Source organism: Camponotus vicinus, unplaced genomic scaffold (assembly GCF_025532165.1).
Source record: "Camponotus vicinus isolate PSW18456_S1 unplaced genomic scaffold, iyCamVici1.0 SCAF_12, whole genome shotgun sequence".
NCBI classification, from domain to species: domain Eukaryota; kingdom Metazoa; phylum Arthropoda; class Insecta; order Hymenoptera; family Formicidae; genus Camponotus; species Camponotus vicinus.
Genome location: NW_028141948.1, coordinates 14,765,127 through 14,781,063, shown reverse-complemented (window position 1 = coordinate 14,781,063; position 15,937 = coordinate 14,765,127). Strand labels below are relative to the sequence as shown.

The 15,937-nt window shown below is 33.6% G+C and overlaps 1 protein-coding gene and 1 long non-coding RNA gene across 16 annotated transcripts in view; one reads left to right on the top strand and one right to left on the bottom strand.

Annotated features, from left to right (window-relative positions):
• Nucleotides 1-15,937, bottom strand: part of LOC145962872 (longitudinals lacking protein, isoforms A/B/D/L) — a 244,731-nt gene that overhangs the window by 78,414 nt on the left and 150,380 nt on the right. Inside the window, exons 7-8 of one of the 13 annotated variants that reach the window (XM_083084329.1) lie at nucleotides 13,799-13,946; nucleotides 13,362-13,422 (exon numbers count right to left, since the gene is read on the bottom strand). The exons of 9 other annotated variants lie outside the window; for them this stretch is intronic. In XM_083084329.1, coding sequence (XP_082940455.1) covers nucleotides 13,377-13,422; nucleotides 13,799-13,946 — 194 coding nt within the window. In that variant the 3' untranslated portion in view covers nucleotides 13,362-13,376. Of the gene's footprint in view, nucleotides 1-2,733; nucleotides 3,255-9,703; nucleotides 10,897-12,437; nucleotides 13,423-13,798; nucleotides 13,947-15,937 lie in introns of those variants that run through there. 3 more of the 13 variants (XM_083084291.1, XM_083084328.1, XM_083084327.1) reach the window with 3 other exon arrangements.
• Nucleotides 1-15,937, top strand: part of LOC145962877 (uncharacterized) — a 125,092-nt gene that overhangs the window by 87,766 nt on the left and 21,389 nt on the right. The window lies entirely within an intron of this gene.

Sequence of the window (15,937 nt, the reverse complement as noted above, 5' to 3'; positions counted from 1 at the left end):
GGCGCGATAAGATTGATCTTCTCGATCCGTACTGAAAAGTTGTGTGAATCATTTCACATCATTGCAAAATGAGTGAAATAAAAACGGAATGTAAGTAATCTTATAACAATTGTAATCGCATATATAAAGAACATAATTCGTCAATATATATATATATATATATATTGACTTATTTTTTGTATATACATATTTTTTGTACATACATATAAAAGTGTATGAAGCACGTAACAATTTTTAAGATCGTAAGATAAACCCGTTCGCGCGACCGAACCCTTTGCAGGTTCTCATTAAATTGCTTAAAGGTACAAGTGGTCCTTAATATTATACGATATGTCGATCGTGTTTTCCGATTATCGCAATTTCCTTGGAAAATTAGGCAATCGTTTATAAAAATATATTATCGGTCCAAAAAGACATATACATATATCGAAATAGTAAAATTGACTTTTTTTTTCTATACATATGGACAATAGCAATAATTGAGAATTACGTGTCAAATGCGATCTTAATTAAGATATGTACTGTTCGTTAAGCTCTCGACTCTTAGAGAGTGAAATAATTTTTTTAAATTGATTATAATATCGTTTTATTACTAATCTTCTTTATGCTATCTGAAACACGCGTGAAGCGAAATGCGACTCTTTGTACTTTACTCTGACACGTAACGTATAAATCTTTCTATTATTTCTTGGTTTATTTTTTACATTATATAAATATATTATATGAAAATATTTTGGTTGAACATTTAATCTATCAGCGCATCATCTTGTTAGAAATGCTAAAAATGGTCAATGGAGTAATCTACGAACGTATGCGCGAAAGAATTTCAACGCATTCGCATTCGCGATCACAAATCCCTGGAAGAACAGAGATAATTATTGTCTCGTAACCGACTGCATAAATGTTCTTAGGTAACCGATCTTCTTGAAGATTATTTTGCAAACATCATATACACATCAATAATGAGTGCGCGTGAGTTCCGGTTCGTATCTCCAGCTGTCGATGATTTCTCGTGAAAGGCACTTTGGAAAATTTTCGTCGATTATTCGAATAAAACATATATCATCGATATAATTGATCGATAGACTTTCATTCTGAATATATCACGCGAATCTTCACGTTGGATATTTTGTTAGATTAAACAATAACTGTTAAATGACTGTTATTTATAAAAGCAAAAAAACCGTTCCCATAACTCTCACAAATATTTATATAGCGTATCTATTTTTATAGGATATCAATATATCTAGAAAAATTTCCTAATACGAAATAAGCGCTATATGGAGTTCGATCTACGCGATCGTTGGAATGTACTGATCCTTGAAAAATAGATCTCGTGGAATGTCTTGCTCGTACGATCGTTTCCTCCAACGACTGTAAGTCTTGCGTAAACAATTGCGACGAAAACTAATAGTACCATTGAACAAATCCTCGATGACAGATGATCGACTGTGCGCGGTAAAAATCTCATCACGTTACGAATTCGAATTAACTTACGAATTAAAGCAACAGTTACGCGAGCTACTAGCTACTAGATTTATCACCGACCCCAGCAAGTAAAATTAAATCAATAATATTATTTATGATTCCCCTCAAATAACGCATCGCTTCTTAGAAATTAATTCAAACGTCATATTCTCTTGTCGTCATATCGTATTCTTCAATACGGTTGTCCTCTTAATCGAATACACGATTTGTTAGAAAAATAAAGTTTATCAAATCGGATGACCACATCTAGCACTAATTGTGCGATACTAAGTAAAACTGAGATTACATTTCTTTATCGTTATCATTATCATTACATATGAATTTCGAGTTTTATATGAGAATCGAATGCGAGGCATACGAATCAAAAAGATTCTCTAAGTTATTTTCGCGAGGCCCGTTTAATAATTTTGTATACGTTTTTCATCGTAAATTTTAAAATACTAATACTTTTCAATGTTATTACAATGTAATAACTTTAAACATTAGCAGATCTATTATATGAGAAGCAAAATCACATAAAATATGTCACTAAACTTTGTAAAAAAATTGAAATTTTTTCATCATATCACATTTAATACACAGCTTTTGGACATTAACCCTCTATAAGTCAATAATATCGCACACGATAAAAATATGAAAGTTGAATAAAATAAAATGTGAATAATGCTATAAAACATTAATTATATAGATCTATATATTTTCATATAAATTAATTGTTTATAGTATCAATTACATTTTACTTCAATATTCAATATTTCTTGTGTATATTTATGTATGTAATATTATTGACATACAGAGGGTTGAAGTCTGAAAGTCTATTTATTAAATTTGACACGATTAAAAGATCATGTATACACAAGATTTGAATATTAAAACAGATGTGATATATATTTCACGAGGCACAGAATGGTTAATCTATGCTTTCTCTTAGTAAATCGTGTTAAAAATCATGTCATGTAGTCCTCTCTAAAAATCAAATTAAAAATGAGAGATGAGTATTAAAATTAAGTACAATCAACTTTGAAATTAATTAGTTAGAAATTTAGTATAGCGCCAATGATCGTGTGTACGAAGTTAAAATCATATTAATCGAAACATCGAAGAATCCGCGAAGCGGAGTCCTCAGGTCCCGTTCGATCGACCTTCAAGAGGGTCACAGAAGAAAGCGGCGGATTCGCCGAAAGGATCGCCTTTTCGAGACGCCTCGATAGGAAGACCTCGCACAACGATCGTTTTTCACCGAGAATGTCACGAAATGTCCTAAGCGCCCTCGTCGTAACCCATCTTTTGATGATGCCGTTTGTAGTGCACGGTAAGGTTGCCACGCTGTCGCGCCTTGTACGGGCACTCCGGGCATTGGAAGGCCGGCGGTTTGCCTCCGCACTCCACCATCTCATGGCGACGCATCGTGCTCTTCCAGCGGTAACCCTTGCCGCAGAAACGACAGCGGAATTTACGCTGCTGCTCGTGCGGCACGCCCGCCATGTAGACGACGCTGAGATCGTGCGGCTGCGGCAGCACCTCGAACGAATCCGGGAACACGACCTCGCGGGTGGAAGCAGCGCGACCTCCGTTGTTGTCGTCGTCGTAGCTGTCGCTGACGCTGGCGTTGCTGTTGGCGATACGCCTGTTCGCCATGGCAATGTTGGCGCGCGTCATCATCGTCGGCGCGGACGCGCGATGACCTTTCTTCGTCGTCGCCGGGAGTTGCTGTTGCTGCTTGTAGGAGCTGTCGGAGCGTAGCAAGGACAGTAACGCACCCATGCCTGTAACAAGTACCCAGCGCCGGCGGAGGCGCGAAGGTGGTAAGGAGATTAAATCTTTGAGGAAGATGTGGTTAGCTCGCTGACACGCTCGCTCGCTTGGTTGCACGGTTTTACACGACGGTTTTCTTCGTGGCAACGCCACGCGGTATCGGGGGAAAAGTGACTTTGTTATAAATAGATACGTGACATACGACGAATTAAAGAACTTCCGCCGATCCCGCGTGTCGAGTTCGAAGTTATTATCGTCGTCTGTGTGTCTCGTCAAGATCGTGCTCCTAATGATGTGGCAAAGTTGTTCCGCTTTTCTATCAGAATTCTTCCGATAGATAGTTACAATCTAGCTGCGTTGCTTGTAATCGCTTTGTAATATCTCATGCGTTTTCTTGAGACAATAAACTCTGATTCTCGTCTTCTTCGTAGAATAGCTTTGCCACAAGCGGAGCACGATTTCATTCGGAGAGCTTGGAAATGTCTCGTAATGGACATCGATTTCACTGAACGACGACAAAAACGCACGAAAGGAAGTAAAAGGGAAAGAAAGAGGACGACAAGGACACTTGATCAATATGCGAATATGTGTTTGACAAAAGATCAGTGAGATTAAAACCCGTAACCAACCCAACACACAATGTATCAGCCAATAGCCCCGAAGATCAAAGATAGGTGCGACCAGGATCGATTTTTACCAAGGATACGTGTCCAAATGAAGAGGCGTGTAAATAAACTGCATGAGGTAGGAATGATGGATAAAGAGGAGGCTCCGAAATCTTTTCGAACATGTTTTTCATATAAATATTTTCGAAAACACATATTTATACAAGTGATTTATAACGAGAGTAAAACTTAATATCTATCAAACGATAAAATGTGTTACGTTTTATTTTCGCGAATTATAGACGACACTCTCCTCATGCTCCAGCTTTCCTCCTCGAGTGAGAAGATACCAATTTCCAAACCCTTCAAACAATACCCCCAAAAAAACAGGATGCAACGACGAACGTAGAACGACGTCATGTTGAATCAATAAGAATCAAGATGAATGAAACAATTTTGATATACTCGGAGATTTATATAACGGTATATAACAGCTATATGTATACAAACATATATGTGAGAGAGGTATATCGACATATATATATGCATTATATACACAGATTAGAATGCCCGTGAGGGCAAAACGATGAAGTGATAAATCGACTAAAATACAATCTATTTATTCAATTCGCTTCCATCAATCAAGCAAATATGTCATTGTACATATTCGTCGATATTGCAATAATATTGCATTCATCAATCCATAATTCAATAATCCATAAAAAAGAAAGAAAATCTATTACGAAAAGAACACAGAATAATTATTTCGCACTCAAATCCCATGAACGGCTAGCATATGTTTGTGCAGGGTGCTCTTCTGGATCAGTCTTTTCTGGCAGATAGGGCAGCTAAATTGCTTCTCCTTGCCGCACTCGTACTGCACGTGGCGATTCAGCGAGCTCTTATTCTTATAGCTGCGCTCGCAATGCATGCAGGGAAAGGGCTTCTTCAAAAGGACAAGAGGTCTGATTAACTCGGAACGACCTGAAACAGAAAGCCGCAAACGATATTTTAGTATTTGCTCTAATGATCTACGAAGAGCGATCGTATGGGATATATGGTTACTTCAGCTAGATTAATTTTCGGAATGAAACAGAAGCTAAGCCAATCCTGGATCATTGGTTTAGGATGGTAAAAAAGAGAAAAGGAAATCTGCATTCATGAAAGGAGGAATACTTACGTCAAGTGATTCGTGCCAAGCGTAAAGATACAGACTCGAGCAATCTGTGAAAAATCATTGTGTCAACGAAAATATATCTTTATTTTCATTATGTCAATAAAAATGATGCTAGAGGATATAATAAATATTTGCAATCTTCAGGGAGCAATAGAATTCCTCTTACGATTGCCCATCTTGCTGAAAATGAGATTTTTCATTGTAGGAATATTATGATTGTTTAATTTTAATTTTGACACATCAAAATATAAAATACGTTATTTATCAAAATAATAAGTATGACGAAAGTATTTGTACGTTGTTACATATAATATTTTAGAACTTTTAAAAACATGTATATGTGGGGCTGTTTCTGATAAATTTAAACAGATTATAGTAAAATCGCATTCATTCCAGGAAAAAAACGGTACAAGAATGTCAGAATTCAAGCTAGTTCTGCGATTTCATGCATTATTTTGCATACAGCAAATGAATAGCATGGTGATATGATTGGGAAAATGAAATAAATAACATAATTTCTCGGAGAAATCAAATTAAGATTAATATAAATTTAAAATACATATGAATTAGCAATAAATAAAAATTTAAAGCAGAATCCAAAAAAAAACACATTCTTGCTTTACGTATATGTATATAGATCAATAGCATATATTAGAATATAACAACATTTATTTTTACAAAAAATATTCCAAATGCAAAACATAACAAACAATTTTGTCAAGTTTTCTTTTCGCAATCAGGAAAATTTCTCCAATAATCGCTCTCCTTTCATTCAATTCTTGGTGTTGTACAACATCTTGTAGTGAATCTGCCGAATGAACTCGCCGTTGCCGGAAGTGAGCAGAATCGGCCAGCATTCCGGGCTCTCGCGCACGTGTCGATGTAGCGACTTTTTCCATTTGTACGACTTGGAGCAGGCTAGACAGGTGTTGTATTCTGAAAAAGAAAGCAACACGTGGACTTGTCAGCGAGAATCGAGAATCAAATTCGATCAGAACGAGGAACATCGATGTCTTTCGAATGAAAACACGAACTGGTCTCAGTTAGATTTCTAATTCTCATCGCACCCGTACCTTCCTTACATATAATTTAATCTCTTTTGCTCGACAGGCAGATTAACAATCTAGATCACAGATCTAATAATATAAACGAACGTTCTTAATTTTCAAATGTCGATGCATTTAAATTTCAATCTTAGCACTGTGGGATTATGCAATTTTAAGAAAAAAAAATTTGAGTAATGGTAGCTTTAAAGAATAATTAAATCCTTTTAAATTAAAAGTACATTGATAGATATACATTAATTTAGTCGATTACAATGATAATTTAAATAAAAATGATATAATTAGTAAAATGAGAGAATATATATGTGTAATATATTAATTTTATTTTGTCTTATGCATGCATAATCCCGCTTTTAATGCCGCGAATATATAATAAATTAATTATTAAGAATATGTAATATAAGATAAAAAAACATTATATTCAACTCTTTCATTTAGTTTGACAATTAATACAAAATGTATATTTGGTATCTCACGCTAACGAAATATAGTAGTACAAGGAAAACATTATGTCTCGTAATATCTCGATTAACAATTATTTTTTTGTTCATTTTTCAGGCGTAGATCAAGCGTAGGTTCATAAAAATAGCGTAATCGTACGATGCGCTCTTTTGCACTTCACTTAAAGATCTGAAACGAATCAAGATTTTCGAAGCTTAATATTAATGACTTCTATAACATTAGACTCTAGATATTTATTTACAAGAACGTTTACGATACCATCGTAAGCATGCGATGATGTAAAAAATTATACTATTTTATAATCCGTATTTTTCACGAACGACTGTTGAGAGGTATTGCGAGTATTTATTAGGAATCTATCAAAACGCAATGTTTTGCAAGTCTACATTTTTATTTGCGATATAAAAATTATTTGCGATATAGATTTTTGTTGATTCTTTTGGTAGAACTACTAAGTAAACGAATAAAAAAATTGTTATCAATCTTGCGTATTGAAATGTCATCTTCGTTCGCGGCTCCACGAGCACCACCAGACAATTTCGATACTCTCAGCCCTGCTCAAAACCGTGTTTCGTTCGCATATGCTTCAGCAGATTGCAATGTAATTTCGATCTCTTTGGGCAATATAGGCACTGATATTTCGGCGACTTTCCGCACTCCTCCCTCACATGTCTCGTCAACGAGCTGTAATACACGTATACGTTTCCGCAGTTCTTGCATGTGTGCATCTGATTTCCAGAAAGACCGCCTGCAAAGAGAAATAATATGATCGTGTTAATACGAATCGCATAGCTTGGTCGTTCATTTTAATGGTCGCTGATATTATACAACATATTATTTTTAAATTGTTCTCGTGAATTTGTAGACAAATAATCACAATTATGTTTTTTCTCCGAATATATACTTGCTATAATTAGTGGCAATTAAAAATAAATATATGATAATCTTTTATATATTATGCGTAAAGGATAGAGTTTGATCAAACATTTAATTTTTTTGATGTTTAGCATAACAATATAGTATAAAAATAGTAACTAAATGATGACTAGAACTTAACACAGAAATAATGTAATTTTTTTTCTGTTTCGGATAATATCTACATCTATATCATTTTATTAATATCTAATTTTAATTTTGATCACAGTGATGTTTTCCATCGAAATAACGTCAAAATGTTTCAAGCAATTATAAATTGAACATCAACGACCTTTTTATTCAAGTTAATATCCGTCTTGTAGATACACACTAAAAAAATGCACGCAAGGCAGCTTAAATCTACGCACCTTACTACCCGTACTTTCTTCGTATTCTTCTTGCATACAGTCCAGCCGTTCCTATCGGCGTAGACAAGAATTACCTTACATATTGCAATTGTTAAGGACGAAAACAGGGAAAGCATGAAATAAAAAAGCAAAATATAAAGTTGCGGCGAACATAACCGAATTCTCATGCACTCATTAGTATTTTTCTTAGTATTAATATTGCCAAAACATCGCATAATTGCTATGTCTGAACATTTTAATGTGATAATACTTATTCAACTAATATATTTTTTGTGAAGCCAAAATTTTCGTTACGATTTCCTAGAAAAATGAAAAGTAGATACATATATTTGGGCGTTTTTTTTATTAAACATTTTTAATTTTTAAAATTCTTCTCAAATATTTCTTTTTTTATATTCAACCTAGTTGAAAAAGCAAATTAAAGTTTATGAAAAAAATATTATAGTAAAAATGATATATACGCAAATACCACGTATTATACGAGTACTGATCACGAAAAATCTTTTGAAGGTATACAAATAAAAAAAAAACAAGTTCTCTTATTAATTCTCCCGTTATTCTTGGTTGCAAAACTTAATATCAAAAAATCGCTCATGTATCGATTAAAAAAATTTAATAGAGAATAAAAAGGAAACACATATGAGTCACAAAAAGAGTCATTATATATAAATATATATAGTATATATTAACATTCAATATTCCAGAAAAATGCATTTATGCGCATTATAATTTCTACAACATTTGATCGTTAAAAGATACAATTTAACATTTACTTTCGCTTATACAATTATATAACAGATGTAATCTATTAACATCACATATTTTATATGTTAATAATCAATTTACATTATATACAGCAAAAGGTGCGCCAAAATATATAAAATTTCATAAATTGTCTGGCGTAAAGCATAAAATATCTTTCGAATTGTCCATTCTTATGTACACAATATAACAATGCAACGCAATAAATGTGATTACAAGTATTACTCTTAATCGTAATGTTGTACTGCAAATAAGTCTCACGTTTCACAAGGACATCATCGTCTTGACATCATAACTTGAAAAGAGCACCGTTCGTCCTAGCACGGAAAAGTACCGATTGTCAATCTCGGGGACGTTCGCGAAGTGAGCAACCTAAATGTCTCTTCGACAATTAAATCTTAGCAACCGTGTTCCTTCTTCAGGTGATTCAATAGATTGAACTTCATCGGCATGATATTGTGACAGTATGGACAGGTGTATAAGATCCTGCCGCATTCCTCTCGCACGTGCCGGTTCAGCGCCATCCGCGACCTATATGTTTTCCTGCACTCGCAGCACGTGTGCAAACCTGAAACGGAAGGAAGAGGGCCAAGTTGAATATAATCGCCTCGACACGCGACTGACGACAATCAAAAGTGCTTTTAATGTCTCCGCAAAAGCATTAGCATCGACATTAGTAATCTGTGAACTACATATCCGATCGTTTTCCTGTGTCATCGGGTAGCTCACCGGGATCGTGATGTTCTGTCGAATCTTTCGAACGATCTGAAACAGGGAACGCATTTAATCGTCTGTTAATAGCGCCTCGAAAATCTCCGCGAAAAATTATATTTATAGAAAAGAGAATATAATAATAGATGATGTCACTCTGAAAAAAAATAGCGTTATTAATAAATAAAATAAAGTTCTACATTAATAAAGATACTAAGATCTTGTAGAGGATGCCCGCTTTATTTATAAACAAAGATTTATTAAATTTTAGAGAGAAAGAATTTATATTGTTTGCCTATTATTTGGTAAAACTTCGACTATGAAGTTGTTGAAAGGATTTGGGAGAAAAATATTATCGCGTATAAAATATTTCATTATTAACTGAAAATGAGAAAATTCTTGTTTCGCTTTTGGTATTTTTCTGACACTTTATTGTTGGTATTATTACGAAAATACATGCATTTATAAATATTATGGATTATACGGTATCTTTATGTGTGTTCGCATTAAACGGCTGGCACTTGGTGCCCAGATAGAATTTTGAGATTGATATATGCAGCGAGAGTGCAATCAATAATATGTATAGCATTGGCAACAATACTTATCGTCAGATCCCAATAAGGATTATGGGACAAAATATTCATTTATAGTATACTTTATTCTTTCTGATGCAATGACGAATAAATGTTTTTTGATATCGTGTCCTTTCGATCACGGAGAAAAATATGTGTGTGTGTATGTGTGTGTAAACATGTTTACAATATTTAAAAAAGCGCAAGATGAATGAAATAATGCATCTTGTATAAGCCTTATTATTGTCACTCAGTCTTTTTTTATAGTTTACTATAGATTAAATTACGTTATTCGTCACTTGATATATAAACTTTTGCACCCTCGGTCATTATTATATTTATGTGATTATATATAACGAAGCGTCAAGAGAAAAAAAAGATATACTACAAATGATGACTTTTCCGATTCTTCAAACCTCTCAAAAATTTATGTGCATTGACTATTCATGAGATCCGAGTTTCCTTTCACCACGTGACAAAATGCGCTGATCTAATTATTAACTAATACAATACGTCAGCCTATGTTAAGGACTCGAGACTACATACATCATCGTCTTCGAACTCACAAGAGTTTACGAAAAATATATTCTTCGGAAAGAGAATGCTTTTTCGGGGTCTCTAATCGCAACTACTTAGAAAAAAAATGGTCGTCGAGATCTCGAAACGAGTTACTCATAGATCTTTTATCGGAGCTGCAAATCCCCAGTTGACAGTCACGACAGTGTGGCGGACCAGCCACGAAGAATCACAACGACGACTAAGGCAATTCGACAATTTCTCCCCGATCCGCACCGTCGTAGGACGTTTAAGTGTTAGGTGAAGTGACCTTGAAGTGCTGCTCGGCCTGATGAGCGTGCAGGATGAAGGCCTTGAAGGCGGCAAACGGGCAGAGCGGACACTTGAACTGTGGCGGCTCGCACTTGTGCTTCAGATAATTGCTCCACATCTTGTAGAATTTGCTGCACATAGTGCAAGTGTAGCCGAGGACCTGATCGCCCATGTACATCTTCCGATAAGCTGGAAACAAAGAGACCAAGTTAGTTACTTGAGCAGAAGCCAACTGCGCTATTCAAGCCTCGCGCATAAGAGAAAAAAAGGATTCAACAGAAACAATCAGGATAGAGCCACGGAAAGCATTTTATCTAAGGCAACAATCAGTCCGACTTATGAGATGTACTCACTTCACGTTAATAAATTTACGGATTCACGTAATATTCGGATGAAAATTTAAAGAGAAGAAAATTCGAATGGTTGCGTAAAACGTCCTTCTGAGCGAACATTGCGTCTTATATATATGTATTATAGTATTGATTAATTTTACAACAATTAGAACACATGAGATTTCCCAAGATTATATGAATCACAGTTTTAATATTCTTTATCAGCGCTACACATGTAATTGAATCAAAGATTGCTCAATCTATTTTTAATGTACGAACATCTGAATTTTTTCGAATTTATATTCTTCTCTCTCGAAAAATCACAAAACATTTCTCGCAAATCTCTATTATAGATTATTTCTATCTACATATATCGAGTATCGAAATCTCATAAATTGAACTTGTAATCTTAATTATCTTATTTATCTCATATGGATATTTCTTGCCGCGACAAGATCGGAAATTTTTCTGAAAGCTTGGTACATCTCTCAGAATTCAGAAGCCATCCTAAAAATCAATGAAAGCTTGGAAAACTTTGCAAATAATTCACACAAGAATAACTACTCTATAAGTTCTAATAGAAGCCTGATTCGGAATCAAAAAGAATTAAATGTAAATTAAGCCGTCAGATATTTTTTCTCTATCAAAACATTCACATGTATATTGTTGAAATAATATATACAGACATTAATTCATTTTTATACTAAAATATTTGTCATAAAACATAACGATTAGAATTCAGGGATTAAAATGAAAACGGTGTTTCCGTTTTAATAAATTTAGTAATTCTTGAATAGCTATTTAGCTTGTTACATATCTCCTCTCATCATTTTTTCTCCAGTGAAAAATCTAAAGCTATTTTCTAACAAAGTCTCAGTTCTTGAGATTTTCTTGAAAAAACAACTAACTTTTCGATGAGAACAAGAAATATCTTAAATCCCCTAAAAATCATATTTTATTATACATATAACGATAATCCAAAATTGAAGGATGATTGATTTATTATTACAAATAATATTTTTTAAGTTAAGTAATAGTTTTTAAGTTTATTTGTCTAATATAATTTAAATATACAGAATGCTCTAAAAAATACATTTGTAACAATTTAATATCATTATGTTTTGTATACTTAGATCTTTCACATTTTCTTTAATTATTATTTACATTCTTTTTGGAGCTATGTTTTCGCATCGATATTTTCAGTCTCTTCTTACATTCTTGCAACTTTTCATTATTTTCACTCAGTTGTCTCGATTCTATTTTGAAATGTCTTTGCTTGTTGTTTGTTAAATATATAAAAAACTTAAGATTCTTCTTCTAATCAAATAATTATTTGTAGAGGCTTCAAGAATTAAAAAAAAAAAAACTTCAGTAGTATAATGGATTTAGTCAAAGAAGCCTTCAGAAAAAATTTATTTCGCTTTTAATACTATACAATCATTTACATAAATATTCTAATGTAAAGTAAAATATAATAAAACATCAATGAAATAATAGAAAAAATTTTTATAAAAAACAAATTTTCTCATCCATACATTTTAGTAAAAACAATAATAACAATATTTTTCTAAAAAAAAATTAAAATTTTATATATAACATAAGAAAATAGCCTAAAACTTAAATTTCGCAAAAATATCGTAAATGCTTTAATTAAAAAGCGCTTGTTTTCTTCGCATCGCAATAAAATAATAATTATACCATCGAAACAATTTTCTATTTGATTAATATTAAAATGTTAAGTATTTTATGCACTTTTACAAATACAATAATTGTTGTTATTCGGTGATCAGTATAAAAATCAGAAAAGTATAAAAGCGTTTTACAATTAGAGTACCACTTGGGACCAAGTCATAGCATGAAAATTTTCATCTTATTCTTATTTGTACACAATTCCATGCAATTTTATTTTTAAAAAATCCTATTTTATATAAAATAAAAAATCGCACAGAAAAATACTAACGATCAAATAGAATTTATTCCATGGATCAATATTGCTATACCAAATCCTCCACTCGGTCTATGTAAAATAAATGTCTCAACGAAGAACAGATCATTTTATTACGCATAAAACCTCAAAGACCAACTGGACGATATTAATTAATTGGGAAATGACTTTATAAGATGTTGTGATGCTTCTTTTTGTGCCTGTCGATGCACCACTTGTGCGGACTCTTGTACGGACACATCCCGCAGTTGATCCTTGGCTTCGCGTTTACGCACTCGAACTTTCGATGCCTCCAGAGGGACCTCTTTACCGCATAACTCTTGCCACAGTCTGCACATATGTAAGTCCTCTCGTGTGCTTCGATGGCGCTTCCTTGTTGCTGTTGCAGCGCTTCACCGGTGTTGTACTCGTACACTCTTTTGTAAGGCCATAACAAGGCTGAAACATTAAGATCGTCATATCGATTAATACGAGCAACCGATCATCTCAGGCGCAAGCATCCGGCAATTATCATTTCTGAGTGAATCTCAGACAAGAGAGATCGATATTTCAATCTCGATGACGTCGTCAATATAGAAGGATCGCCGATAGCTATTGCTGGAACAATTGATGAAAAGCGTCATTGGGTCAATGAGTATTCGAATCGAAACCGATCGTTCGAGAGCAACGTTTGAGTCCAGTTTGTCAACAGTACGAAATTTAACCGGTCGAGAAGGAACCGTGAATCGTCTTTCTATGCGTGTCCATGCGCCACTTATGCGGGCTCTTGTACGGACACTTCTCGCAACTGAACTTCGGTCTCGCATTCACGCACTCGAACTTCCGGTGTCTCCAGAGGGACCTCTTCGCCGCGTAGCCCTTGCCGCAATCCGCGCATACGTGAATCTTCTCACGCGTCTCGTCGCTGGTGCTTCCTTGGTGTAGTACGTCACTGATGTAGATCTTGTTAGGCCACAACAAAGCTGAAACATCAATGTCAGATCGGTTAATAGGAGCGATCGGAGACTTCAGGCAAAAGCACGATTCTCCATCGATTCTCAGACGAAATATCGACGATGTCGTTTTAATAGATATATTGTTAAGATTATGGATAAAAATTGTTATCTTGAGTGAATATTCGAATCAAAACAATTTGATTGAATTGAATGAGAGCAATGATTGAATTCGACTCGTCGAAAATGCAAGGATTAATTAACTGAGTTTGGAAAGTCCTTCTTCCTGTGCTTATCGGTGCAACCTTGAATATGCAGACAGAACCCATAATAAAATGTTTCGATTTCACACCTTTATGTACATTCAAGCTTTTGATGACTCAAAAGTTTTATCGTCGATGTATAACCCTTAGTGCAAACAGCGCATACGTAAATCTGTTTTCGTACTATGGCATCTCTTTTTTGTTAGTGTAACGTATTGCTCTTGCCGGGATCCTATTTATCTTTTTGCGAACAGAGCAATGTGTGCCACGATAAAGCTGAAACAATAACATCAAGTCGATTAATAAAAGCAATCAGATTATACACATGCGAATACAATTTATGTAAATTATAAAATTTATTCAAATTTTAGCAAAAATATTGTGCATATATAACTTAAATCACAGAAATTATATCACATAAATCTTGAAAATAAAGTAGGTATAAAATATAAAATCATTGTGATAAAATATAACATCATTCTATTCCATCAATTTTATTATCGCACATTACAAACTCTGAATTAAATATCTAAATCTATTCCTCAGGATTTCTCTGCCTAATTTTAATATTATTAAGAAATTCCTAAACATAAAGCTTCCTTAAATACAGGATTGAAAATTGCCCAAATAGCTCAAAATAGATCCAAATATGAATCAATAGAAAAGAATAGAAGAGATATAAAGAAAATATAGAAAATATTCTAGGTAGGAAAAGAATAATAAGTGCGTGTCATTTATAATTGTAAATTTATATTTCTCGTAAATCTAACGTAGTTATACACCGATCATCGCAGTTATACACTGATATAAGTATCGGTGAGAACAAGCTCGACGATGATGACGCACGGTAAGAGTATTCCTTTTCGAATTCCGTAGCACTAAGGCGTATCTGCAGTTAACAATAAAAACGATAGTACCCTGTTTGCATATGAAGTAACTTAGTTTCGATGTAGGCACAATCGCTTGTATGATTCCGATAAGATTCTAAAACTTAGAGATGGTTAGGTCTTTCGATTATAATCTCACGTATTCCATCGCTTTAATTTTTCAATATAGATTTCACATCCCATATGTTTCAAACGTGTAATATGATTTCCACATCTTCGTGTGGAAATAGAAAATAAAATTGCACATTGAAAATGTAAGAATCTTGCAGGCAGCTGAAATAATGTTAGTTAGAAAAATAATTTCATCTCGATTGCCGCGACAAATGTAAAGCTGGGTAATCGGAGAATATCTAATAACATCGATTGAACTTCTAAAACATTATTTTTTATATAATTTCACAACATAATTATTCTTTACATAATCATACACTCTTTTCTCTCGAACCTGACAATTTATAAATTTAAACGCTAAAGCATCATCTTATCGCATATGTATATGTTATTGTAGCTATGCGCTGTAATTGATTAATTATCATTAAAATAAGTTATGGCAGAGTAAATGGAGAAATATACGTATACAAATATATCATATAAGATATACAATATATATAATATATAATAAAGATATAAATATATTATATATAATATATATTTATTATGAAGCCTCTCTTTGCTTAATAAATTTAAACAGGCTTGATCTATGATGTTGTTGGTATTGGCAGTTTTTGCTGATCCTGATTGAAATGATGGCAAAATTATAAAAAAATAATTTGTTTATTTTATTACACTGTTCTGTATTCTCGACATATCGCTTGGCATACATCATAACAAGAGTGAAGATAGTATAAAGTAAAGTGTAGAAGTAAGTATA